This window comes from Cucurbita pepo, chromosome 16 (genome assembly GCF_057944985.1).
Source record: "Cucurbita pepo subsp. pepo isolate OVF chromosome 16, ASM5794498v1, whole genome shotgun sequence".
NCBI lineage: Eukaryota > Viridiplantae > Streptophyta > Magnoliopsida > Cucurbitales > Cucurbitaceae > Cucurbita > Cucurbita pepo.
In genome coordinates, this window is record NC_141813.1 from 10,662,721 (window position 1) to 10,689,377 (window position 26,657).

At 36.6% G+C, this 26,657-nt stretch overlaps 5 protein-coding genes across 6 annotated transcripts; 3 read left to right on the plus strand and 2 right to left on the minus strand.

Annotated features, from left to right (window-relative positions):
- Positions 1-1,155: 1,155 nt before the first annotated feature.
- LOC111777503 (protein NUCLEAR FUSION DEFECTIVE 4) lies at positions 1,156-3,162 on the minus strand. 2 transcript variants are annotated; one of them, XM_023657145.2, is made up of 3 exons: positions 2,713-3,151; positions 1,779-2,608; positions 1,156-1,707 (listed from the first exon to the last, which is right to left on the minus strand). In XM_023657145.2, the coding sequence occupies exons 1-3, from the start codon at positions 3,043-3,045 to the stop codon at positions 1,227-1,229; spliced, it is 1,644 nt and encodes a 547-aa protein (XP_023512913.2). In that variant the 5' UTR covers positions 3,046-3,151; the 3' UTR covers positions 1,156-1,226. The 2 variants fall into 2 exon arrangements, with proteins under 2 accessions (XP_023512913.2, XP_086974491.1); XM_087118365.1 differs by lacking the exon at positions 1,156-1,707 and having other exon boundaries at positions 1,775-2,608; positions 2,713-3,162.
- A 4,667-nt stretch (positions 3,163-7,829) lies between these two features.
- On the minus strand, positions 7,830-9,577 carry LOC111777512 (Rhodanese/Cell cycle control phosphatase superfamily protein). Its single transcript, XM_023657157.2, has 6 exons — positions 9,520-9,577; positions 9,350-9,427; positions 9,193-9,266; positions 8,485-8,555; positions 8,184-8,237; positions 7,830-8,104 (listed from the first exon to the last, which is right to left on the minus strand). The coding sequence occupies exons 1-6, from the start codon at positions 9,534-9,536 to the stop codon at positions 7,991-7,993; spliced, it is 408 nt and encodes a 135-aa protein (XP_023512925.2). The 5' UTR covers positions 9,537-9,577; the 3' UTR covers positions 7,830-7,990.
- A 1,301-nt stretch (positions 9,578-10,878) lies between these two features.
- LOC111777505 (uncharacterized) lies at positions 10,879-14,933 on the plus strand. Its single transcript, XM_023657147.2, has 3 exons — positions 10,879-12,173; positions 13,485-13,830; positions 14,478-14,933. Exons 1-3 carry the CDS (start codon positions 11,185-11,187, stop codon positions 14,736-14,738), a joined length of 1,596 nt encoding a protein of 531 aa, XP_023512915.2. The 5' UTR covers positions 10,879-11,184; the 3' UTR covers positions 14,739-14,933.
- A 3,263-nt stretch (positions 14,934-18,196) lies between these two features.
- Positions 18,197-19,405, plus strand: LOC111777511 (actin-depolymerizing factor 5-like). The gene is made up of 3 exons (XM_023657156.2): positions 18,197-18,330; positions 18,438-18,697; positions 19,222-19,405. The coding sequence occupies exons 1-3, from the start codon at positions 18,310-18,312 to the stop codon at positions 19,370-19,372; spliced, it is 432 nt and encodes a 143-aa protein (XP_023512924.1). The 5' UTR covers positions 18,197-18,309; the 3' UTR covers positions 19,373-19,405.
- A 3,314-nt stretch (positions 19,406-22,719) lies between these two features.
- Positions 22,720-25,216, plus strand: LOC111777498 (subtilisin-like protease SBT1.6). The gene has a single exon (XM_023657137.2). The coding sequence runs from the start codon at positions 22,735-22,737 to the stop codon at positions 25,048-25,050; it is 2,316 nt and encodes a 771-aa protein (XP_023512905.2). The 5' UTR covers positions 22,720-22,734; the 3' UTR covers positions 25,051-25,216.
- Positions 25,217-26,657: the final 1,441 nt, after the last annotated feature.

Below are 26,657 nucleotides of genomic sequence, written 5' to 3' on the forward strand. Positions count from 1 at the left end.
CTCATTCATTCATATGGACCATAACTTGAGTGTAATATTTTAAGTATAATATATCTCTCGATGAGATTTTATATTGGTTGGAGAGGAGAACGAATCATTCCTTATAAGCGTGTGGAAATCTCTTCTTAACAAACACATTTTAAAATCATGAGGCTGATGACAGTACGTAGCACGCTAAATGGGACAATATCTATTAGTCGTGGACTTGGGCTTGGGCGGTTACACTCTCCTTGCTAGTTGTTTTATCTTTTGTTTCTGCTTCAAAGGTACTCAAACACAAGCTTCTAATTCTTGACTTTGTGCGCTAAATGTCTCAAGACAGGTTTGTTTCTAAGCTTTTCGAGTGACTTTTCACCCAAATTTAATATTCATCTCGTTTGAGGTTAGTAATATTTGTAAGGTCAAATTAATTAAAATATCTTTAAATTTTAAAAAATTTCAAAAATATTAGTTTTGGTCGGAAATAATTAATATTTTGTTTCAAAAATATTCTTAAACTTCTCAACAAAAAAAAATATATTCTTAAAACTTTAAAAAATTCCTTAATATCTTTAAACTTTTGAAAGAACTTTAAAAATATTCTTAAAATTTTTTTAAAAATTTAAAAATAAATTTATTATTAGTGTTGGATGATGCAAGTCCAGCTAATTTAGGGAATAATAATGGATTTATAAACAAAGAATATTCTCTTCATTGTATGAGGCCGAGAAGTCCAAAGCAAAGCCATGAGAGTTTATGCACAAAGTGGACAATATCATACGATGGTGGAGAGTTGTATTCCTTTCAAAAATAACATTAATATTCTTAATTTTTATAATAAAATTATAAAGTTATTATATATTAATAATAAAAGTATTTTTAAAATTTTTTAAAATAAATTTAACATTATTAAAAATTGAATTATTCATTTTTATAATCATAATTAAAAAGTAAATAAAATAAAATAAAAACTTTGTAAAGATAAATTTAAACTTTAAACTTATAATTATCATTATTATTTTTTTAATTTTCTTATTATGATAGCCAATACACAAATTCATTTTTTAAAAATAAGATTCTTATTTAATAAAATCCATAATTAATAATAATACAACTCTAATTACTCACTACACGACATTAATAAATACCTAATTCCACTAATTTTTAAAATATTAATATATATATATATAAATTGGGAGATATCATTGGGTAAAAAATCCCATCAATCCACCAATTCTAAATCATCTTCAACTCGACGAGCTATGATTGCTGCTTCCCTTCTTTGATCTCTTGTTCCCTTTCAGCTTAGAATAAAGCCCCTTGGTCCTATACGCCAACCAAATGTCCAAAACCAACCCAATCCCACAGGCCAACGCCATAACAACAAACACAATTCTATAGCAATGCCCGCCGATGCACGTGTTCCCCCCGCCCTCCGTCGGGGTCGCCTCCATGTCGTAGAGGAATCCCGCGAGAAGCCCAGAGAAGAGGAACGACCCGATCGGGAGGTTCAGGATCAAAATGTTGTAGATTAGACCATAGTATTTGAGCCCGAAGAGCTCCGAGGCTGTGGGGACGGTGATTGAGAGACGAACACCGTAACAGATCCCGACTACGACTGAGCCGATGTAGAGAGACCCCGGCATTGCCATCGCCATCAAAATGTAGCCAATTGTCATTAGAATTTGAGATGCTGCATTCCATAAGGGTCTTGGTGTGCCCAATTTCCTGAAATTGTGTGATTATTAATATTGATTCATGTTTAAATTCATTGATGTTAACTTTTGGGGGAAACTTACTTGAGGAAATGCTCGGAGAGGGTACCGGAGAGGATCCGGCCGAAAAAGCCCCAAATGCTTATGAGAGAGACGAACATGGAGACATCGGCGTAGCCCAGAGCTAATCCGATCTGACCCATATTGTTCATCACCGCCAATCCGGTCCCAACTCCACATAGGAACGATATGAACAATACCCAGAAATCAATGGTTTTCACCGCCTGAATAATCGTGTGTTCTTCTCCGATCACTGGCTGTCTCTGCTCCTCCTCTGTTATTTCCTCCTTTACCGGAGCGGCAACGGTGGCTTCTTCCTTCAACAGGGGCTCCTCTGTTTGAATCTCCAAGTCCGATTGGGCTGAATTTAAGTGGCAGTTCTTGAAAAACGAGTAAATCGGAATGATCAAAGGGGATCCGAGGAGAATTAGTAACCCGACGGAGAACAATTGGGAGACGACGGTGCCGATGTTTTTTATGAAATCGAAGCACAAGAGATAGACGGCGACGATGACGGCTAGAGCGTTGAACACGGCGAAGAAGTTGGATTCCTCCTGGGTGTCGGCGGCGGCTTTGGCGGCGGTTGTCGGAGGTGGGATTTCGCGGAGGAAGAACATGGCGAAGAGACAGACAGCGAAGGGGACAACAGAGAGCATGACGAGGAAGGAAGAAGGGTCGTCGGAAAACAGAGCAGTACAGAGATCGGTGAAAATCGCGGTACTGAGACCAACGTAGCCTTTAAGTATGCCGGAAACAGGGCCGCGATTCTTCCGGAAGTTTCTGATACAGGTCACCAACACCGCCGTGTTCATCCATGTCGTGCTGTTTCCGCCCATACACAAGAAGATACACATCTGAGGCAAAAAAAAAAAATAAAAATAAAAAACGCCATTTTTAACAATCAAAGAACATCTCAAGATTTGATATCTTGACCCAGAAGGTAAAGTTGAAGAATGACCTGCCAATAAGGAAGAGGAGAAATCCTCTGGCTAACGACGAGCCACTGAGCGCCATAGCCAAGAAGGCCTTCCAGAGATCCAATGAGCAAGATGACCCACGTGGGGAAACGATCACAGGCGATTCCGGCGAGTAAGCCAAAGGCTTTACCGACGTCTTTCGCGACGGAGAGATTATTGAGCTGAAGCTGGGTCAGATTCATCAGAGACTTAAGGACGTCGGAGTAGTTGGAGAAGGTGTAATTGTTGCCGGAAATGGCCTGAACCCACACGGCGGAGACAAATCCCAGCCATTTCAGCACCGTCGTCGAAGGCGGCAGCTTCAAAGACCCCATTAACAAATTTCTTGAAGAAAAGATGAGATTTTTCAGAGAACGGTTTGAACGGCGGAGGAGAGGGATCTTAATCTTATCGGGGGGTGATTTGAAAATTTAAACCAACGTGACGGACCGATTTTATAAAACGGGTCTTCATATGATGAAATTACTATTATGCCCTTGTGTGTGGGCCCAAACATTTTTCATCTCTCTATTATACCCTTTCATATTTATTAATTGAAAATAAATGGTATTATGTATATTATAAAATTAAAAATAAATAAATTATTCCTTAACAGAAAAGAAAAAGGGAAAAAGAAATTTGATTTTGACGTCTATTAATTTTTTAAAAAATTATTAAAATAAATTTGACTTTTTTTAATAAATTCTTTCTTTTTCTCTTTTTCTCTTTTTAATTTTCAAGCATTTAAGACAGCGTTGTCGACTGTTCAGTATGTGTAACATCTCATAATCCAACTCAGCATATGGTCCCCGATCTAATAAATAATCCTAATTATATTTTACCTAAAATAACCAATAATTCATATTTTAAATTCAATATATATATATATATATATATATATATATATATATATATATTTCTAAAATTTTAATAAAAACTTATAATATTATTTTTAAATTTTTATAAATATTTCAAAACTATCATTTACGTCAGTTTAAGTGGACTTTTGCATCCAGAGCACATATTCGAATATTTTTTTTAATTTTGAAATATTTTATTTTTATATTTAAAATAAATATAAAAAATGTGTCGATTTAAATATAATTTAATAGATAAAATTTATTGAATTGATGTGATATATTTGAAAAGAAAGAAAGCGAATTTGATAATGATTAATAAAGTAATTTCCCTTTATTTCTATTAATTAAGTAATTAATTAATTAATTTTTATCGTTAATTTTCCACACCAAATAAAAAGAATTAATGAATTTTAGATTTCAAATAAACGAGAATTGTGACGGAATATTTTGGAATATTTGGAATATTTGAAACCGACAGCCGCAATCAGAGACCATTTCCCTTTTTTCTTTTTTTCTTTTTTTTTTTTTTTTGATAAAAAATATTACGTGTAAATATCTTAGAAAATAGACAGGGGTATAATTGGGACATTTTCACTTTCATTAAAGCTTTAATTCCATAAGAGAAATAATAATAATAATTAAAAAAAAAAAGCAAAGTAAATATTATTTTGGTTTAATTTAAGGTATGTAATTTTAAATTTGATTTATTTTAGTTCTATTTTTCAAAGTGACCACTCGTAAATTTTTAATATAAAGTTAGATTAAAATTTCAATAAAAGTGAAATAAAAAGAATAAAATAATCAATTTTTCAGATTAATTATAATTTATTACAAGTTGAGTCATGTGCCATTTGAAGACTTATTTATTTTAATTATTTTGGCAGTTTATTAGATATTTTTTTAATATTAATTTAAGGCACTTTTTTGTTTATGATATTGGACCCATCAAGGGTGGTTTAGTCTTTTCATACCCCGTAACTTTTCAGCCTTATTTGACCCTTCAATCGAAAAGTCAGATTCGAAATACTTTCTTTTATCTCCAAAAATAATAATTAAATATATTTTTTATTTTTTAATTCACCGTCGGTGAATATTAAAACTACCCATAAATAAATTTGTCATAAATATTAAAATCTTATAATTTTAAATTTCTTTGTCAGGATTTAATTTTTATATTTTAATAAGTTAAATTTTTATCGAAAATATAAATATTAAAATGGATCATTTTAAACCATATTAGAGGCTAAACATTTTAAAAAATTATGTCTTATTAATCAATTAATTAAAGGAGAATTTATGCTATTTTTCTTCTCAATTAAGTCTTCATTATTATGATTAAAACTTTAATGGGTTCTTCTCATTTTAGTAATATATTGGGTAAAAAAAAAACAAGTTGATTGAGAATGAGAATATAAATTACATTTCCAAAGTGGAATATATAATTTAAAAATTAAAATAATAGAGACTGGGCCCACAATTTATTTTTTAAATCATTTTTTTGAAATTTTATGGGTAAAGAATGAAATGAAATATAGATTAATTTATTTTTCGGCCATTTCTTTGTCGTTTTTATTTTTAAAAATATCGATTAAAATATTGTTTTTTTCACGGGTAAAACGACGCCGTATTGACGGGAATAGAAGGGAGGAAAACCACACAGTCTTGATAACCGACAACGAGATATTTTGGAAGGGAACAATAATTGGAGTCGCTTATCGCACGAACTCCACACAATTTAACACGTGCGGATATATATATATATATATATATATATATATATATATTAAATCTTTACAGCCTGTTTTGTACTGCCTACCAGCCCCACTGTCCTTTCCGGACACAATAAACTAAAAAAAATAGTAAAAATAAATTAATAAATATTTTATCTTCTTTAAATTTTGAAAGTTTCATTAATATTTCTAAATTAAAAAAAATATATATATATATTTTTTAATTTTAAAAAGCTTTTTTATATGTTATTTTAAGAGTTTTTTTTTTTAAACAAGACATAATTATTATTATTTTTTTACCATCAAAAGGTTTGGTATATGAAAATTTGCAAATTTTAATTAATTTAAAATTATAGTAAAATATTACAACTTTAGTCTTATATGTATATTATAAAAATAATTTCAATTAACACAAGCTAAATTTTACGTGTAATTTATAATGATTTTGAGTAATTATTTTTAGTTTCGTGGTATTTATTATTATTAAAAAAAATAGAAGTATGTTCAAAATAATCCATTATTATTTAATTTCTTTGAAATTTTAAATTAAAAGCGTAAAAATTGGACATGAATATAAGTTTTAAATTTTAAATATAGAAAAAAAAATCATATTGTAATTTATAAGTAATCGGGCAGCCGGTGTCAGATGGCGCACGGGCAGCGGGCAGAGATTTGATAAGCGACATTGGTTATTTTGAAAATCATTGCAAAATGATGAAGTAGGCTTTATTATATTTTTAAAAATTAAAAAAAAAAAAAAAAAAAAAACGTTCAAAATGGATGTTGCTTATTGCCATCAGCCAAAGTAACAATCACGTGGTAGGTACGGTCACGTTTTTTTTTTTTTTCTTTAATTTACAGCCTGGCTTTGTCCCACTTTTATTTTTTTTTATTAATTATTATTTTTATGTTGTTTGAGTAAATTATTGATACATGACTGAACTGATAAATATTTTTTTTCGATATTTCAATCATAAAAATTTTAAAATTAAGTGTATTTAATTTCGAGTAATTATAAGTTAGATAATTTATAGGAAACATGTTAGTCATAACAAAACATTTTAAAATGTTTCGTGTTGATTTGTAGGTATAGTCTTTAGAGAGAATATTAGAGTCGTTAATTACCCAACACATTTTTATTTATAATGCATTATCAAAGGAGTATTTAATTACTCACTATCATCCGAGAATCTATATTACGTTCACATTGCTACTGGACGAAAACAAAATGTGCGTCCATTACTCTTAGAAAATATTTACGGTGGAATTAAATAAAATACTCTATTTAGAGAAAAATGTTTAAAAATATTTTAGGGACTCAAAATAATTATAAAAATGTATAGAAAAATGATCAAAGTCAACTTTGATTCGGATCACAAGGAGTCTGATTCGAGTCGAGATCCTTCGTAGAAGGTGTTTAGAAGCCTTAGAAGGAGTAAAATGGACTATTGGATAGTCTAAAACCGTTGAGATTCGGTGCAAGAACACAAAGGTAAGATATTGAGTTTTCTATATGGTATTTCTTTAAGGAGCTAGATCATGAAATTTTAGTATGATGATTTAGAAAATATTTTGTTCATAATCTGTGAAGGAAGTCGAAGTCGATTTGGATTGGAGATAAGAGTTGCAACGCTCATCAAGAATTATGAGTATTGATTTTCTTTTATCGATTTTGGACTCGATTATATGTTTTTGTAATTAAAACACTATATCTGAAAAGTTGGATTAAAACACTACAAATTTCGTGAAGTAATTATGTTGATTTGAGTTACGTAGAAAGATAATCAAGAATTTTGGGCTTGCGTATTGCTAAGGAAGACAGACACGTCAAGCCCAGAGCCTAGTTTGACTTGAGGAACTAACCTCGAACGTCGTGAAAATGAGAAAGGGGAGGTTTAAACTGTCTGGATACCCCAAAGAACCTAATAGACCCCCACAACATCTAGATACGATTAAAGTAGCAGATTCGAACCCCAAAACTAGTCGAGTTACTATTGAATGTAGAGTCGAGATAAGATTGACATCGCTATCTCGTTAAGCCAGTTTTGAAGAAGGACTAGGGACTACACGAGTAGTTAGCTCAACACAAGATCTCCTATTGAGTGTAGAAATGGGTGAACCCGTAAACCAATCCTAGTTGGACTCGGGACTACATGGGTATGCATCAAGATGAGAACCCCTATTGAATGTAGGAACGGGTCAAGGCCGACGTCAGGACTCCATAAACTGATCTTGGAAGAGATTAAGGAGTACATGGGTAGGTGGTTTAGGGTGAACACTTCTATTTGTGTGAAGGAGCTAGTCAAGACCGATGTCGCAAACCAATCTTAAAAGGGGACTAGGGACTACATAAGTACACGACTCATGATGAACCAATTGGAACTTGGAGACCTACACAAAAGCTTAGAGCACGGTAAAGGAGTAGGTCTGAACCTCCTAAAAACCAGAGAAAAGTCGTGGAAACCTACTATGAGATGGAGACGATGAGAGCATCCATATGGAATGTGGGACCGATATGGGATCTCACACACCGTGTAACACTTGAGTGCTATCATAAAACTTTTAGTATTAAATTGATGCTGAAAGAAGAAGAAACAGGAACTTAGGAACTATGTTCTTTTGCACAAACAATGAAACTTGCAGGAACTAAAAACACAGACAAACAACAAAGATTCTGTCCTTGGAAGTGCTCAACCTCGGAACTTACAAGCTATTTTGAGCTCTTCAGCTGGTTTGTCCCCAGCAAATCCACTGTCAACCCAAGCAGAGTAGCCTCCTGCCATGTTCTTCACATGCTCATACCCCTGAAATCTCCCAATAAATCTCGTTACTTAATGATGCTTGTTAACCTTACAATTTAGTTCTATCAACCTTGAATCTCACCGCGTTAAGAAGATCGACGCAAGCGCGAAGTCCTCTACCGCCACTGTTGCAAGCCTGCAGAAAAGAATTTGCAATTTGTTCAATTGATCTTGTAACGACCCATATCCACCGCTAGCAGATATTGTCCTCTTTGGGCTTTTCCTTTCGGGCTTCCCCTCAAGGCTTTAAAACGCGTCTGCTAGACACCCTTATAAGTGGTGATTTGTTCTCCTCCCCAACCAACGTGGGACATCACAGATCTACTCCTTAAATCTGCATTGGGATGCAAAAGTGGCTAGAAATATGTGTTTTTCCATCTTACCACTACCACATGGTCTTCCTTCTTCAATATAGATGCAACTTGTGCTAGAAAGTCAGGATTCTTTACTCGACCTGTTCGTTGGCAAACGTTCAGATTCTATAGGATCAAACGTATAAGGCTCGAGAAATAGTAATCCAAAAGAGTGAAGGAGAAAAGCGAAAAGAATGCACATAGATCAATCCATAGCAATACAAAACATTCTAAGACAGCAGAGTTGAGCTGACTTTTCGTGAGATCTCACATCGGTGGAAGAATGGTGTGAAAACCTCTCCCTAGGGGACACGTTTAAGACCTTTTAGGAAAGCCCAAAGAAGAATATATCTACTAGCGGTGGGCTTGGACTTTTACAAATGGTATCATAGCCATACACCATGCATTGTGCTAGCGAGGACGTTGGGCCCTTAAGAGGGGTGGTTAGTGAGATCCCACATCAATTGGAAAACTAGACACCGGGCAGTGTGCCAATGAGGACGTTGGGTCTCTAAGGGGGTGGATAGTGAGATCCCACATCGATTGGAGAGCTAGACACTGGGTGGGTGTGCCAACAAGGACACTGGGCCTCAAGGGAGGTGGATAGTGAGATCCCACATCGGTCAGAGAGGAGAACGAGGGGAGCAAAACATACCTTTCCCTAGAAGATGCGTTTTTCGAAACTTAGAGTACGCTCGAAAATGGAAAAGCCCAAAGTGGATAATATCCGGTAATTACCTTCTGAGGTCAAGAACATGTAAGGAACATTGAGTGCATTCTCAACATGGGCCTTGTTATACTCTTCAACAGTCCTGCACCCAAAATCATTCATCAATTACCTCTTCTTCTTGGCTTTGACAGAAGATTATTATAACAGAAGAACAAAAGATGTAACCTGACATCCAAATAAAGCTGCCCCTTCTGCAACAGATCTATGGCAACTTCAACATCAACAGTCACAACATCCTCTGGCCTGCAGATTAGCAATGAACACATGAGTTATTGATATCAAACTCTTCTTTAACATCGAAATGGGTAGCATTGCAGAAGTTAGTTGATATCAACCTCTTCTCACCCTCCATCTTTGAAACAGCACACAGATTCTCTGTTTCAGCTTTGCCAATAAGCTCTTCTTTTTATAGATGATCAAGCTTGCAAAATGCAACCTTTTCGTTGACTTTCATCATTTCTAAGTTATCCTCAACTCATCATCATTGAGTATTTAATTAACAAATTGGCTTAAATTTGCATGATCCGACTTTGCTTGTTTGACTTTTGGATTGTTTTTTAAGGATGAAATAAAATGTTTTTGTTTATTTAGTTTGTTGGTCAACCATTCATTTTCATTAGTTAAATGATAAAAAAGAAAATAAATTAGTCATCATACACTTCTAATTTTATGATTCTTTATTCAGTCTTTGTTGGATTTCTAACGTATCTCGATTACACGTTATTTTGACAAGCGGACATATGACTTTGTGCATAGTCTGTCGAGTATCCGATTGACACTAAATTTATTGAGCTCTCATCTTTCATATAGAAGAACTTAATTTTAAAGTTGTATGTCGAAATTCACATCAAAACCCGACTTATGAAGTCATGACTTAAGGCCCTATTCGACCATTTTCATACTTGTCTTCAACACTCGCGTCGCTCGGTTCTTTTGAATCTTATGTATGCCTCGACTTAGCTTGAATGAACACTCTTAGTGTGTTGGATGATGCGTACGAAGACGATGGTGCATCATGATACTTTTCAATCTTGACCCTCACGTGATTTGATGGACGCCACTATGTTTGCCTTGCGTGTGGGCCCACACAACCTAAAAGTTTATATGTGGAATAATTATGACAAAATTCATAATCTAATATATATATATATATATATATATATATATATATATATATATATATATATATATATATATTTTGTCAACTTCTCCCTACCCAAGGTTATATATTGTGAGCGGTTGTTATTTCTCTCTTGCATACTTATATGACGTCTCTTTCAAAAATCTCTCTTTCGAAAATCTTTCTTTGCCCTCGCTTTCTAAAACCTTGTCTTAAAACCGAGGCCAAAGGCTCGAGCATACGTCGTTTGGCCGTAGGGGACGCAAGAACGAATTGGGTTAGCTCACTTGTCGTTGGAAAGTGAGTGCCGCACAATCGCAAGTCCGCTGCCAGCGATTGGGACAAGTGGTATTAATATATATATATATATATACCCACCTAACACATCTTATTCTATTATTAAGACAAGTAAGCACTGAATAATTCACAATTATTATACATATAAGTATTAATTTCTTCATAATTGAGAATTATTTATTTGCAATAATCAAATTTAAATAATTTAAATAATAAATATTTTAAAACGATAAAATCAATAAATTATTATTATCAGAACAAAAGGTAAAAGTGGGAGCCAGACAAAATGAATTGGCACGATGATGCAGACAAGGTTCGTGTCTTGGCATTACCTTCATCCACCACGAGCCTACACGCTCTTGATCCTATCTCCTCCATCTGCACCCTCCTCCTTCAACGGAGCTTCACCGCCGCCGCCGAAACCGCCGCCACTTTCACCTCTAACCCAAAGCTCCTTATTCACCCGTTTTCATACCCACTGTAAACCAGACCAGAGCTTCACCCACCATTGTCGAACCATGAGCTCTAATCCCTTTCAATCTCACACCCTTCTCCTTCTTCTCTAGTTCAATTCCCCTCTCCCATGGCCGCCATTGAAGAACCCACCAAGCCCACTTCGCTCTACGACTCCCCATCGGCGTCTCAACCCCTCCTCTCCAATCCCCCTGAATCCGACTCATCTCAGTATCTTCAGATCTCCTACAACCATGGCGACAGACCGTTCAAGGACATCCCCATCCTTGTTCTTTTCCTTCTCTTCGTTTTATCCTCATTTGGGTTTGGGATTTTCGCCACTTTTAATCGAAACCCCAATTACCCAAATCTCTCTTCTTATCACTATGATTTCAAAACCTCCAATTGTGTTACGGATTCCCCCAATTGGGTTCCTCTGTACTCCTCTTCTTCCTCTGTTTTGAAATCCTTGATTTGGACCCTTGTAGCTACTTCGATTTTAAGCTTACCCATTTGCTTTCTTTTACTTCTCTTGCTTAAGCACTACACGAGACAGATTGTGTACGCCTTACTTCCTTTCTTCGTCGTTGTTCCTATCTTCATCAATGTCTATTGGTTCGTTGCCTGTACGATTAACCCCACTTGTAATAACGACTTCCCCATGGTGTATAGGATTTTAGTTCTCATCTTCATATTCTTGGTGATTGGTGTAATCGTGTGGATATTCATCGTTAATTGGCACCGAATTGAGCTCACGATTAAGATAATTGGGGTTGCCGCGGATGCACTGTCGATGAATCTGGGTCTGTTTGTGGTTATACCGAGTATGACTCTGGGGTTACTGGTTTATTATGCGCCAATTGTTCTGTTCTTGGTGTTTGCGAGGTTGAATGGGAAGATTGTGCCCGATCACCATGGATCGAGTGGAGAGTATGCTTGTGTTTGGAAGGAAGACAAGTGGGTACCTGCTTATTATGCATTGGCGATTCTTACGATGTTGTGGTCTGCTGCTGTAATGGTGGAAGGGCAAGTTTATGTGATTAGTGGTACCATATCGCAGTGGTATTTCTCGAATGAAGAGGATGACACTCCAAGACGGAGTATTAGGAAGTCTTTAAGGTTAGTATCTACTCATTTTTGTTCTGTTGAACAGATTCATGGCTTTCTTGTTTTGAATTTATTTGGTGTTCTTGATCTTTATCATTCTCTTCCAATACTGCATGATCTCATTGGCAATAATCTTAACATACTCTTTAGTGATGTTCTGAGCCTTGTTGATGAATTCAGTAGTGAAATAATCTAGATCCAGTGACTTGTTCTCCCCATACCCATTATTGCTGTCAAAACCTCCTCAATGAAAGGGTCATCCAACATTGTGTTGCTTTTCTCTACCGATCCAACCCTCTCCGAGTAAGAACCCCTTTGTAACAGCCCAAGCCCACCGCTAGCAGATATTATCCTCGCCGTCAGCCTCATGATTTTAAAACACGTCTACTATAGAGATGTTTCCACACCCTTATAAGAAATGTTTCATTCCCTTCTCCAACCAATGTGAGATCTCACGACTTTCACACCGCTCGGTGTCTGGCTCTGATACCATTCGTTATAGCCCAAGCTCACTGCTAGTAGATATTGTTAGGTATCGTCGTTAGCCTCACGGCTTTCACACACCCTTTAAGCAATGCTTTGTTTCCCTCTTCAATCAATGTGGGATCTCACACTCTTTACCCTAAGCTTTAGTGTTGAGATGAACAAAGAAGATGAGAAACTTTGGTTCGACATCCTTTTTAGGAATCTGCTCCCTTTTGATTTTAAGATTACTCGAATGAACCAGGGGGTAGACTATTGTTCAAATTAGTAGGGAAGCCAAGGTTTTGGGGTACCTAGACCAAATGTTGGAGCAGAAACACACCCCTGTAGGCTTGTGTGAAAAGAAAGAGAAGCTGGAGGTGAAGACTAAGATTGATATCAAAGAGGAGACGAGGTCTTTGTTCAATGAAGATAAGAAGAAAGGAGTTGAGAAGAATCCATATTACAACAAATTCATTTGAGTCGGTTTTTGTGGCTAATGGGGAGACATGTTGTGAGATCCCACATCGGTTGGAGAGGGGAACGAAACATTCCTTACAAGGGTGTGGAAACCTCTCCTAGCAAACGCGTTTTAAAACCGTGAGGCTGACGACGATACGTAACGGGCCAAAGCGGACAATATTCGTTAGCGGTGGGCTTGAGCTTGGGCTGTTACAATCGTTACTTTTGTTCCTGTACTCTTAACTTTCTGTCATTGCCTTTCTTCTTAGTTTGATTGTGTTAGTTAGCTGATTGACCAGCCTTTTCTTTTTCTAAATGAGAATTGAAACAATGTATGTTAGACAGCGTTGGGATCAGTTATGATCATTGATTCTTATGCTGGCCATTGCTCATTTGCAGGAATGCATTTGGCCCCTCTGCTGGCACTATATGTTTATCTGGCTTACTAATTCTTGTGGTGCGTGTTGTTCGTGCTGTGGTCGATAGTGCAAGACAAGAAGATATTCCCGGGATGTTCAACCTTATTTTACGTTGCTGCGTAAATACGTTTCTGGCAGCTGTTGATTATCTGAACAAATTTGCAATAACTTTTGCAGCAATAACTGGTGAAGCTTACTGTTCATCTGCAAAAATGACATACGAACTCTTGAAACGAAATCTCCTTTCAACTGTTTTTGTCGAGACAATCTCCACACGTTTGTTAGCTGGAATCGCCTTTGTCGTCTCAGCCATATATGCAATTGTGGTACGTAAACGAAAAAGGGCTGTGTTTATGTTTAGCTATGTACAAGTCAAGATTTTTCTTCCCCCGTAGTTTTATGCTGCAGAAGCTTACAAAGGCCAACTTTTTTTTTCTTTTTCGGTCTACCTCGAACAATATCCTCGTTGAATTTTGCCCTTTAGTTATGTGAGATCCCACCTCGGTTGAGGAGGGGAACGAAGCATTCTTTATAAGGGTGTGGAAACCTCTCCCTAGCAGACGCGTTTTAAAAACCTTAAGAGGAAGCCCAAATAGGACAATATTTGCTAGTGGTGGGCTTGGGCTGTTATGAATGGTATCAGAGCCAGACACCGGGTGGTGTGCTAGTGAGGACGTTGGGTCCTGAAGGGGGTGGACTGTGAGATCCCACATCGGTTGGAGAGGGAAACGAAACATTCTTTATAAAGGTGTGAAAACCTCTCCCTTGAGGGAAAGCCCGAAAGGGAAAGTCCAAAGAGGACAATATCTGCTAGTGGTGGGTTTATTTAAATAATACGAAGGCTAGTACCCTTCGGGAAGTGATTGGTTTCCCTCCAGGGAAAGCCCAAAGAGGACAATATCTACTAGTGGTGGGTTTGAGCTATTACAAGTTCTCTCTCTTATATTCCCTTCATATTGTTGTATATTTGCAGGCTTGTGCCATCTTACAGGCCGTGAGCCATCTTGGTGTTAAAACATACCTTGTCGCCGTTGCAGCATGGCTTCTCCTGATTGTGGTACTCGCATTCTTTATCCACGTACTGGATAATGTAATCGAAACCGTGTACGTATGCTATGCTATTGACAGGGACAGAGGTGCAGTATGCAAACAAGATGTCCATGAGGTTTATGTTCACCTACCCATTAGCAGGAATCACAGATCATCTCTGGTAACTTCTTCACTCCTTGTATAATAAATTGTACTGCAATTCACATAGTATGATGGTTCTACAGATGACTGTGTTTGAGTATGCTATTCTGTGTATAATGAGTTGTCACCCTGTACATTTTGAGCCTTTCCCCCCACCTTTAAGGTGGGTCTTTAGTGGACAAGATTCCCAATTTAGTTCATGAAAATAGAATAAAAAGCTTTAGGTCTTGTTGTTTTATCCTGTGATGATCACTTGTAACTGATGGCGGAGCCCTTGTGCACTGTTCATGTTTATACAGAACATTTGTTATGGTTAGGATCAGGCAATGATGATCAAAAGATTGGAGCTGTTAAAACTTGAATAAACTGGGCTGACTGATAAGAACATTCAAAGTATTTGTTAATTTGTAACGACCCAGATCCACCGCTAGCAGATATTGTCTTCTTTGGGTTTTCCTTTTCGGGCTTCCCCTCAAGGCTTTAAAATGCGTCTGCTAGGGGAAGGTTTCCGCACCCTTATAAATGGTGTTTTGTTCTCCTCCCCAACCAATGTAGGACATCACATAGTCGTACACCTCTATAGGCACTATTTTAATTTTGAGAATACTAGGAATAGGTATGGAGTTTGCTTAAAGATGAAATGAATTAGTGATTTTGTGTAACAGTTTAAGCCCACTGCTAGTAGATATTGTTTGTTTTGGCTTGTTATATATCACCGTTAGTCTCACAGTTTTAAAATGCGTCTACTAGGGAGAGGTTTTTATACTCTTGTAAGGAATTATTCGTTCCCCTCTCCAACGGATTTGAGATCTTATAATCCACCTCATTTCGGGACCCAGTGTCCTTGTTGGCACATCGTCCAGTGTCTGGCTCTGATACCATTTGTAACAGCCTAAGCCCACTACGGGTAGATATTGTCTGCTTTGGCCTGTTATGTATTGTCGTTAGTCTCATAGTTTTAAAATTCATCTACTAGAGAAAGGTTTCCGCACCCTTACATGGAATGTTTCGTTCCCCTTACCAACCATTGTGAGATCTTACAATTCACCCCTCTTGGGGACCTAGCGTACTCGTTGGCACACCGCCCTGTGTCTGGCTTAATATCATTTGTAACAGCTTAAGCCCACAGTTAATAGATATTATCTGTTTTAGCCCATTACATTATCGTCGTGAGCCTCACAGTTTTAAAATGCGTCTACTAGGAGAGATCTCCCCACCCTTATAAAAAATGTTTCGTTCCACTCTTCAACCGATGTGGGACCTCACAATCCACCCACCCCCTTTAGAGACCTAGTGTCATCGTTGGCACACCACTCGGTGTCTGACTCTAATACCATTTGTAACCGTCTAAGTTTAACGCAAGCAAATACTGTATGTTTTGGTCCGTTGCATATCGCCATCAGCCTCATGATTTTAAAATGCGTCTACTAGTAAGAGATTTTCGCACCCTTATAAAGAATGTTTTGTTTCCCTCTTCAACCGATGTAAGATCTCACAATCTACCTCCCTTAGGGACCCAGCGTCCTCGCTGGCACACACTCGGTGTTTGGCATCTATTAAGGAGATGTTTCTACATCGTTATAAAGAATGTTTCGTTTCCCTCTCTAACCGATGCGAAATCTCACATTTCTCAACTACTACAACGCCATTGAGAAACACGAGAAAGAAATTAGAGTAACTCCATTAGAAAGAAGCCATAAACTAATGCCCAAGATTTGTTGTGTTGAGGACACAGCTAGCAGATAAACATCATAACCTTCTTCCATCTCCATCATCAGTCTCTCTCAGCTTCATTATTTGCCCCACCCCCACCCCTCTCCTTTCTTTCTCTTTTCTTCCACTTTTTATTGGACTCTTCTCTTTGTACTCTTATCTCCAAATTCGACGGTCTATTTCATGATAGTATGATATTGTTCATTAGTTCGGTCTGTATTTGCATGACTTTGTTTTTTTTGTTTCGCTCATCTGACTTGGTACAAATAGAAACATTTGACAGTCTCTCGTACGCTACATGTAGTACACTATGTTCATGTCTCAAACAACCCTCTCTAAAAACAAAGAATTATCCATTTTTGGACACTTAAGGACATTTTTCTTCCAAGTACACCGTCTCGTCTCCTAATATGAGCTAACTCCAGACCCAACTTCACTAGTAATCGTCGATCAACCATATGATGGTGAATTCATTTCCAAGCCTTGTACACACCGCTCGTCATACCATAGGAGTTGGTCATGCCCGAACTCATTACCTTAATTTCAAGGAGAGGAATGTCGAAAAAGTCAAAAGCTTGAGATTACAAAAACGACCTTTCATGTCGAGTCGTAGATAAATTAAGAGTTACTGAAAGTAGAATGGTTAAGGGAAACATCCCCACACAAAGGAATGATGCCATGATATTGTTCCACTGTGTTCCTCCAGACAAATCCATGGAAAACCTCAAAACACCTTTTTAGAACCAAGAACAAAGGACTGAAAAATTTGTGATCATTACATAAATTTTTTTGGCTCCTTTGCTTCAACGCAAAGACTTGTGTATAGAGAAACACGAAGAAAGAGATATGGAGGATATGGTCGTGTGATCCCTTACCATAACGCCATAAAATATGTATTAAGGGTATTCGAAGAACTCGATGATCCAAAAACTCGATCAACCCAAAATTAATTTGATTCATGAATTTCCCTGAAACTAGATTGAGCTTAATCGAAATAACTTGTATTCTTGTTAGTTTCATTTGCTCGGCTAATAATTCTGTAACTATTTAGAAAGCAATTTTTTCAAAATATATCAACAGTAACTCTTAATTAAATGTTTGAAAATAAATAAATGTGTGTTTTGCCTACTAATATTTTTACTTTTAATTTAAAAAAATGAATAAATGACCTGAATCAATCTAATCCAAAAATTTTATAATTGAGTTGGATCGGGACAAAAATTTGAATAAATGACTCCGAATCAACGGAACCCAAAAATTTAATTGTTGGGTTGTATTCATTATTGAACAAGAGTTGTTTGGTTTGAAAAAATGACAGGTCGAACAATTGAGTCGGGCTTAAAAAAATGTTCCAACTCGTCTCGACCCATTTCATATGTACTCTGTTTTATGGTAGAGTAGGCTTTTTTAAATTATTTTTTTTATTGAATTTTTAGTACAATAATAGCTTTAAAACATGTCCCCCTAATATGTGACATAATTCACTAAACCATAAATCACTATAGTACTCATATTAATATATTATCAAATTATTAACTTATGATAATCTAAAATATTATATATATATATATATTCCATTTTTTTATTTAAATAATATAATAATCTATTGAAAGAAAATTCCATAATTATTAAGATTTAATCCAACAATGATAAAATATTTTTATCTTATTTCGGATATTATTAATAATTAGTTTAAATTCGATTTTATTTTAAATTTTTAAATTTGATATATTTTATACAAGATTTGATGATGGTTAAAAGCGTAATTATGTGCAATTGATAGGGGTATTTTGGTAAGGCGATCTTTATATAAAGCCCCAACTCGGTTCACTCTCACTCGCGGTAGTCAATTTTCAGAGTTCCGAGAGTGTTCACAGACCAGTTCCCGACGAGACCTAACAATGGCGATGGCTTTCAAGATGGTAATGATTTATACACTTCACGGTTATAATCTCTTCTGTATATATATCTTTTTTCAATTTTTTATGAAATTATGATTCTGATTTGATTTGTTAACCACGAATCTCAGGCAACCACTGGAATGTGGGTGAGCGATGAGTGCAAGAACTCGTTTATGGAGATGAAATGGAAGAAGGTGCATAGGTATATTGTGTTTAAGATCGATGAAGGATCGAGGTTAGTCACCGTTGACAAGGTCGGTGGTTCGGCCGAAAGCTACGATGATCTAACTGCATCATTGCCGAATGACGACTGTCGATACGCAGTGTTCGATTTCGACTTCGTCACCGTTGATAATTGCCGGAAGAGCAAGATCTTCTTCATCGCGTGGTATGTTGCGCGGTTATTTTCTGTTTTTCGTCGATTGCATCCGTCCTCATTCATCTAACCTCTATTTCCGTAGAATCGTTCAATTCTCTCTGATAACTTGAATAGCTATGTGGAAATCCTGATGAATTCGACTCAAAATTTCCTCGAATTCGTAATCTCTAGTATGTTGCGCGATTATTTTCTGTTTTTCGTCGATTGCATCCGTCCTTCATTCATCTAACCTCTGTTTCCGTAGAATCGTTCAATTCTCTCTGATTACTTGAATAGCTACAGGAAGCTTCTCTCTATGCGGAAATCCTGATGAATTCGACTCAAAATTTCCTCGAATTCATAATCTCTAGTCCTGTTACGGTATCTAATTAATTAGGTATTGAGAGCAGCAGCATAATCGCACTACTGATCGTAAAATCGGAATTCTAATTCATTATTTGATTATTCCTTTTTCTCTTCAAAGAATTTGACATAGAATGGATCTGAATCTGAAACTCAAACTGAAACCGATCGATTGGTTTGATATGGTACAGGTCGCCCACCGCATCAAGAATTAGAGCAAAAATTCTATACGCAACTTCGAAAGCCGGGCTGAGGAGAGTGCTGGAAGGCATTCATTACGAGCTTCAAGCAACCGATCCAACTGAAATGGGGATGGATGTGATCAAGGACAGAGCCAAATAGATCAAAAAAAAAAAAAAAAAAAAAAAAAAAAAAAAAATCACCACTCCAACCACATCCATTATCTGCTTTTCATTCTTTGTTTGTTCACTTTTTTGCCTTTTTCTTTGTGTTTTTTAGATTTTGAGCTCTAATGTAATTAAAAGTAAGATGAAAGAAAATTATCTTCCAATGTTGAGAACAATTAAAGCCCCTTTTCCTTGTATTGGCTTTACTCTTGAAAAGGTGAGCTTATAATCTATCTGGTGTATAATTTGATCTTATAATTGTAACAGAATTATATATTAAGGCTACATTTTATGCAATTATTTGTAAATGTCATAGACTTGGAATTTAATATTATATTAATGTATAAATATATATTTGTTTAAAAGCTATAAATGTCATACTCTATTGATTTTAATGTAATGAACTAATTTATATTGTATTATTTACATTATTATGGTACAATGCTTTATATTCAAATCATAAAAAGGTATTATTGCAGGATTGACAATGACTTAGGAACATAAATGTGTTAGAGGTTTAAAGAAGGGGACGCGATGGTACTTTCTTTTTCGACACGAAAATAAAAGGAAAATAATTATATGAATTATTTTAAGGAAACTATACTTTCCGTTCTATTTTAATTTTTGTACGTCTAAATTTAATGTAAAGCCTAATTTAATTTCAAAGTTCATGTACTAAAATCATAATCTTTATCGAGTGTATATACATATAAACGGGTTATTATTATATTAAAATGTAGATCGTTTCATAAATAGAATGGAAATGAATTTTTTTTTAAAAATAATATTGTTTACCAATATATATTATTGTGTGAAATTCGAAAATTTGGCCTAATTTCTATTTTAAAATACTTATATAAAATTCGAATCTCACTCCAAAACTTATTTTTAAAAATAAAAATATATAATATTATTTAATACTATGGCGGTGTGTTTTCTAAAATTAATATCAATTTTGATAACGAGATAATAGTGAAATTAATTTCGCATCGTATAAAAGGCTGTATATAGGCCCGTTTTAATTTAATAATGGGCCCCCAAGGAGGCCCAAAACCGGTCCACATGATTTCGTGCCTATTGGCCCATTTTGATATGTGATTGGACATTAGAGATATTATGGGTCTCTCTTCCCAAATAAAAAATAGTAATTAAAATTAAAAAAAAATTCAACTTTGAAATATTTGTCAACTAAATTTATTTTAATTTTAAAATAAAATTATTTAAATAAACAATCGAATATTCCAAATAAATAATCTTTTTTTAGTAGGATTCCAAATGTTATTATATTAAATTTCGATTAATCAATTTAAAAATATATATAATATTATTATAAAACATGTAAATGGCAAGATTTCCGACCATTTTCTTTGGGCATTTACTCAAAATTTTGGCTTTTTGCTTTTTTTTCTTTCTTTTTTTCTTTTTTTCTTTTTTCTTTTTTCTTTTTTCTTTTCCTTTTTTTTTTTTTCTTTTTTTTCCTTAGTAAATAAGTCTTATTTATATCACTTTCTCTTATAAATTTACAGTGGAAATAAATTAATCTGAATAACAAAATTTAGCGAGAAACACGGAGGAAACTTTTGACCAACTTTCCAGCTAATAATTTAATTTTTTTTTTTAATAAAAAAATCTGAAAATATCTAACTGAGAGTGGGACCCACCGAACACAAGAACCAACGATAGCATGTTTGCCACGAGGATGTAGGGTGGGATGAAGATGAGATCACGACCGTCCAGATCTAGTTTCATTGAACAGTTGGATGGATGGGTACACGACATCGGCCCATGCGACCTGTACCACTGGATCTCCTCTCTTTCACTCTGCTCTTATCTTCAGTTATGTTCTCTTTTGGCAAAGACCAAAAACACAAAATGCACGCCGTTTCATGCCACGCGATCTCCAGCGCGTGCTCTTCACTTCTCTCCAAAATCAATTATTTTATTCTTTATTTAAATTTAAACAACTTTTGTTATATAAATTTTAAGGGTCACTAATTTAGACTGCCTAACTCAAACTATAAATATTGAACTAAATTAATTTTTTTTTTTTTTCGGATTGGATTCAATTTTTTAAATATTAAAAATTTTGGTCGGTTCGTAGATTGATATATTTTTGTTGTCGGGTTACAACTCCAACCCAACCTTAATTTTAAGATTATCATGAAGATTAAGAATATTTGATGTTTGTAACTGATGCCAACGATGCATTCTAACTTGTAGACGTTTGAGTTAGGTTGGGTTGTGAACTATGTTTAGTTTACTAACTCAACCCGCCCGAAATTTTGAGTTGATTTAAAAGATTTCAACATATTTACCCTTTTAATAATTTTTTTTTAAGTTAAACCGTAAAGTATTTAAATTCAAACTCCAAGTTAAGAATATATGTTTTAAATACGATAACCCGTAATAAAAATTCAGGGTTAATAAAGACAACTCAAGATGAATGAATTGGAATTTAAGTTAAGGTAAAGTTGCATGGAAAATCTAACACGGTCACGTGCTAAATCCAACCACCTACTGATTATCATACCGAAACTATGTACTAAAAAAAAATGTGAATAATGAGAGGAAAATAACGATTATAATAAAGAAAAAGGAAATTTCCATAAAAATAGGATTTTTGGGTTGGGAGGTATTATAAGTGAAACATAAATTAGATGAGTTTTCAACAAAAAAAAAAAAAAAAAAAAAAAAAAAAAAAAAAAAAAAAAAAATTAAATCAATTAATAATCATTTCTCATCAAATCTTATACGAAAATATCTAAACAAAATATTATTACATTATGTTAATAATTTACATTAAAGTGGAAATTATTTAAAAAAAGAAATAATTTAATTTAATTAATTAAAAGGGGAAGAAAAAGAAAAAGAAAAAGCCTGACCTTGTTGTTATTATTATTCGATTCCATCTGATGGGGCCTTTTTTTCAACCCCACGATCCAACGGCTATGATTATTCATGAATGCGTACAATTATTCCTGTTTTCCCCCCTGTTTTTTTCAATAATTCCTGAAATGCCTATCTAATTTTACATATTTATGAAAGTGACCCCTCGATTTCCACGGACCATTACTTTTTTAATTTCCTTTTAACTTTTTTCCGTTTTCGTTTTTTTTTGAATTTAAATAAAACAATTCAAATGGTTAGGAACGACGTCGTTTTGAGCAAATCTAATTGTACTTTGTTTGGGCCCCACGACCAAAACATGCTGACTCATCAAATCCCCTTTGACGACAAAAAAATAAAAATAAAATAAAAATAAATAAATAATTAAGAGAATTAAAACTGTCTTTTGCCGGTTATATTTTCCCCCAATTCTTGTTTGTCGGCGTATTCACTCTCCATTTCCACTCTCTAATGGCCGCTTATGTCTCCCCGCTCGTCTTCTTCTTCTTTGTTTTGATTGTTCATCGATTTACAGTTTCGGCCGATTCGCCATTGAAGAAGACCTTCATCTTCCGTGTGGATCGTTTCTCTAAGCCCTCTGTTTTTCCGACCCATTACCACTGGTACAGTTCTGAGTTTGCAGAATCCCACAAAATCCTCCATGTTTACGACACCGTTTTCCATGGATTCTCTGCAACTCTTACTCAAGAACAAGTTGATTCCATCGGGAAACACCCTTCTGTGCTTGCCGTTTTTGAGGATCGTCGCCGGCAGCTTCACACCACCCGTTCCCCTCAGTTTCTTGGCCTTCGAAACCAGCGTGGTCTCTGGTCGGATTCTGATTATGGGTCGGATGTAATCATTGGGGTTTTCGACACTGGGATTTCCCCTGAACGGCGAAGCTTCTCCGATGTGAATTTGGGGCCGATTCCTCGCCGGTGGAAAGGGGTTTGTGAGACGGGAACTAAGTTCACGGCTAGAAACTGTAATAGGAAGATCGTTGGTGCGAGGTTTTTCTCTAAGGGTCATGAAGCTGGGTCCAACGCTGCTGGTCCGATTATTGGGATTAACGACACGATTGAGTTTAGATCTCCGAGAGATGCCGACGGCCATGGGACTCATACGGCCTCCACGGCGGCTGGACGCCATGCGTTTCAGGCGAGTTTGGAGGGTTTTGCTTCTGGGATAGCGAAGGGTGTGGCACCTAAAGCGCGTTTGGCGGTTTATAAAGTTTGTTGGAAAAATTCTGGTTGTTTTGATTCTGACATTCTTGCGGCGTTTGATGCGGCGGTTAACGACGGCGTGGATGTCATTTCGATCTCGATTGGAGGCGGCGATGGGGTTTCCTCGCCGTATTATCTCGACCCAATTGCAATCGGAGCGTACGGCGCCGCTTCCAGGGGTATTTTCGTTTCGTCTTCGGCTGGGAATGATGGACCTAATGGAATGTCAGTGACGAACTTGGCGCCGTGGGTTACGACCGTTGGAGCCGGTACGATTGACCGTAATTTCCCGGCGGTGGTGACTCTGGGTAACGGACGGAGGATCTCCGGCGTGTCACTCTACGCCGGAGCGCCTTTGAACGGTACAATGTTTCCATTGGTATACCCTGGGAAATCAGGGGTGCTCTCTGTTTCGCTCTGTATGGATAACTCTCTCGATCCTAAGGTTGTGGCCGGAAAAATTGTGATCTGCGACAGGGGAAGTAGTCCCAGAGTGGCTAAGGGTTTGGTCGTTAAGAAGGCCGGCGGCGTCGGAATGATTCTGGCGAATGGAATCTCGAACGGCGAAGGACTCGTCGGCGATGCCCATCTTCTCCCCGCCTGCGCAGTCGGCTCCGACGAAGGAGATTCCATGAAAGCCTACGCATCGTCCTCTGCAAATCCCACCGCCACCATCGCCTTCCAGGGCACTATAATCGGAATCAAACCGGCGCCGGTGGTGGCTTCCTTCTCAGCAAGAGGGCCAAATGGATTAAACCCAGAAATTCTAAAACCGGACTTAATCGCACCAGGGGTTAACATTCTCGCCGCCTGGACCGACGCCGTCGGTCCAACCGGTTTGGACTTCGATACAAGAAAAACAGAGTTCAACATCTTGTCTGGTACATCAATGGCGTGTCCTCATGTAAGTGGCGCCGCTGCTCTGTTGAAATCAGCTCACCCAGATTGGAGTCCAGCCGCGTTAAGATCCGCAATGATGACCACCGCAAGTACCACCGACAACCGACGACAGCCGATGACGGAAGAATCCACCGGAAAAGCTTCAACTCCGTACGATTTCGGTGCAGGGCATGTAAATTTGGGTCTAGCAATGGACCCTGGTTTAGTCTACGACATTACAAACACTGATTACATCAACTTTTTGTGCTCAATCGGATACGGACCGAAGATGATTCAAGTGATAACAAGAACGCCGGTAACCTGTCCGGCGAAAAAGCCATTGCCGGAAAATCTCAATTACCCATCAATCGTTGCAGTATTCTCCAGTCTATCAAAAGGGCGGTCGACAAAGTCGTTTATCCGAACAGTGACGAACGTGGGTCCGGCAAATTCAGTGTACCGTGCCAAAATCGAAGCTCCAAAAGGGGTAACGGTGAAGGTAAAGCCTTCGAAGCTCGTGTTCTCAGCGGCCATGAAGAAACAGAGCTTCGTTGTAGCAGTGTCAGCCGACAACCAGAATCTAGCACTGGGCGACGTGGGCGCTGTTTTTGGTTGCGTTTCTTGGTCGGATGGAAAGCATGTGGTCCGAAGCCCACTCGTAGTAACCCAATTAGAGCCGTTGTAAAGCTTTGGAATTCGATCATCCATCTCCTAATGATCGATGGCTACACCATCTAAGATTGCTATTTTCTTCCTTTTTTTACAGCTTTTTTTTGGCTCTTTCAAGCTTATAATCCTATGTTGTTGTGTGAGATATGTTTTATATGATCAATGGCTGCTTTGGCTTCGAACTCCTCTCTGTTATTTTCGAGCATTACGATTACCTAAAGACTCCGATTATCTCGATTCAATTCTCGAAACGATATCGCCCGTCACGGGGGACCGTGACACGAAAGGGGTGAGTTTGATACCAATAATTTAGAGTTTGAAGTTGATTGATATTGATATGAGAGTGGCGAGGCAGCCACAGAAGAGACAGTGGTAACAAGACATTGGATACTGTTTTGGGAACATTTTGGTTTATTTCTTAGATTCAATGCTTTAGTGAAGACACTTGTAGTTGAAGCTTTGAGTAAGTAATTATTAAATGAAAGTAAGTGGGTGAAAATTTAGGGTTAATGCTGCACTAGGGTTTGAAAATGGTCTTTTGTGTGACGGTGGAACTAACGATTGTGAAGCACTTGTTCTAACCCAGAGAACAAGTCAATCGTAGAAAATTTGTACTTCGCGGACGATATTAGCGTATGCTCAAGCCTTATCCCGTTTGAGAGAAATGATTTAGGAATCGTGAGCGATGAAATACATTGAAAACAATTTTAAAGAAAGTAACGTTATAAGTTAAAGACGAGTAGGCAATAATGGCTTTGATAACATAAACCCGGATACGAAGAATTGACAACTAGTCACATCTTCTTATATTACATTTTGGGTCATTTTATGTCTGTCGAGTATAGACATGATTTTGATGACCGACCATACACCCTTTTGAAATTTACCCATCTCGTTAAGCTTTCATATGTCTTATATATATATATATATATATATATATATATATATATGATTGGAAGTCTAGTAATCCACTGGGGCATATGAGTCAAGTAGTGAAGTGGATAGGTGGGGTGGAAGCCATTTCTTAAATATAGTAATCATCAAATCCACTAATTATGTTTTGGGTGTTAATTATCTCTGCATTTTCTTCCTAGGTCCTCGAACTCGTTTTAGTTTCTTTTTAAGAATGAAGGTATCTTAGAATAAACACCAAACGCTTCACACGTGTAGCTAGGTGTTATTTTCATCGGGATTGGTAACTTAATTTGTCTTTGTGACTACCACTTCATCAATCCAGTTCCGCGTCGTCTGATAACTGAAATTTTATGATAGCTATCAATTGTTTCTCTCAAACATTACAATGGTTTCTAAATTGATGGATGTTAATCTAACTAATCGAATCAACTCTACTTCTACATCACGGTAATTGGCATCCACTATCTCTCTTACCTTTGACAACATCAAATCAGTAACAGTTCAAGCCCACCACTGACAAATATTGTTCATTCTAGCCCGTTGCGTATCGCCGTTAGCTTCACAGTTTTAAAATACAGAGAGGTTTCCACACTCTTATAAGAAATATGTGTTTCATTATCCTCTCCGACTGATGTGGGATCTCACCGTGATGGTGTAGTTTGAGGTAGAGATGAGTTCAGCGGCTACGAAAATGATGAGAAAGTGGCT

What these genes read in the sequence shown, in the direction of transcription:
- LOC111777503 (XM_023657145.2), bottom strand. Translation starts at nt 3,045, where the DNA reads ATGGGGTCTTTGAAGCTGCCGCCTTCGACGACGGTGCTGAAATGGCTG. An exon ending in CTCCTCTTCCTTATTGGCAG is followed by an intron (nt 2,609 to 2,712) that starts GTCATTCTTCAA and finishes TTTTTGCCTCAG; the next exon opens with ATGTGTATCTTCTTGTGTAT. An exon ending in CTCTCCGAGCATTTCCTCAA is followed by an intron (nt 1,708 to 1,778) that starts GTAAGTTTCCCC and finishes ACACAATTTCAG; the next exon opens with GAAATTGGGCACACCAAGAC.
- LOC111777512 (XM_023657157.2), bottom strand. An exon ending in CAGCTTTATTTGGATGTCAG is followed by an intron (nt 9,267 to 9,349) that starts GTTACATCTTTT and finishes TTTTGGGTGCAG; the next exon opens with GACTGTTGAAGAGTATAACA. An exon ending in GCGTCGATCTTCTTAACGCG is followed by an intron (nt 8,105 to 8,183) that starts GTGAGATTCAAG and finishes GGGAGATTTCAG; the next exon opens with GGGTATGAGCATGTGAAGAA.
- LOC111777505 (XM_023657147.2), top strand. Translation starts at nt 11,185, where the DNA reads ATGGCCGCCATTGAAGAACCCACCAAGCCCACTTCGCTCTACGACTCC. An exon ending in AGTATTAGGAAGTCTTTAAG is followed by an intron (nt 12,174 to 13,484) that starts GTTAGTATCTAC and finishes GCTCATTTGCAG; the next exon opens with GAATGCATTTGGCCCCTCTG. An exon ending in CAGCCATATATGCAATTGTG is followed by an intron (nt 13,831 to 14,477) that starts GTACGTAAACGA and finishes GTATATTTGCAG; the next exon opens with GCTTGTGCCATCTTACAGGC.
- LOC111777511 (XM_023657156.2), top strand. Translation starts at nt 18,310, where the DNA reads ATGGCGATGGCTTTCAAGATG. An exon ending in TGGCGATGGCTTTCAAGATG is followed by an intron (nt 18,331 to 18,437) that starts GTAATGATTTAT and finishes CACGAATCTCAG; the next exon opens with GCAACCACTGGAATGTGGGT. An exon ending in AAGATCTTCTTCATCGCGTG is followed by an intron (nt 18,698 to 19,221) that starts GTATGTTGCGCG and finishes GATATGGTACAG; the next exon opens with GTCGCCCACCGCATCAAGAA.
- LOC111777498 (XM_023657137.2), top strand. Translation starts at nt 22,735, where the DNA reads ATGGCCGCTTATGTCTCCCCGCTCGTCTTCTTCTTCTTTGTTTTGATT.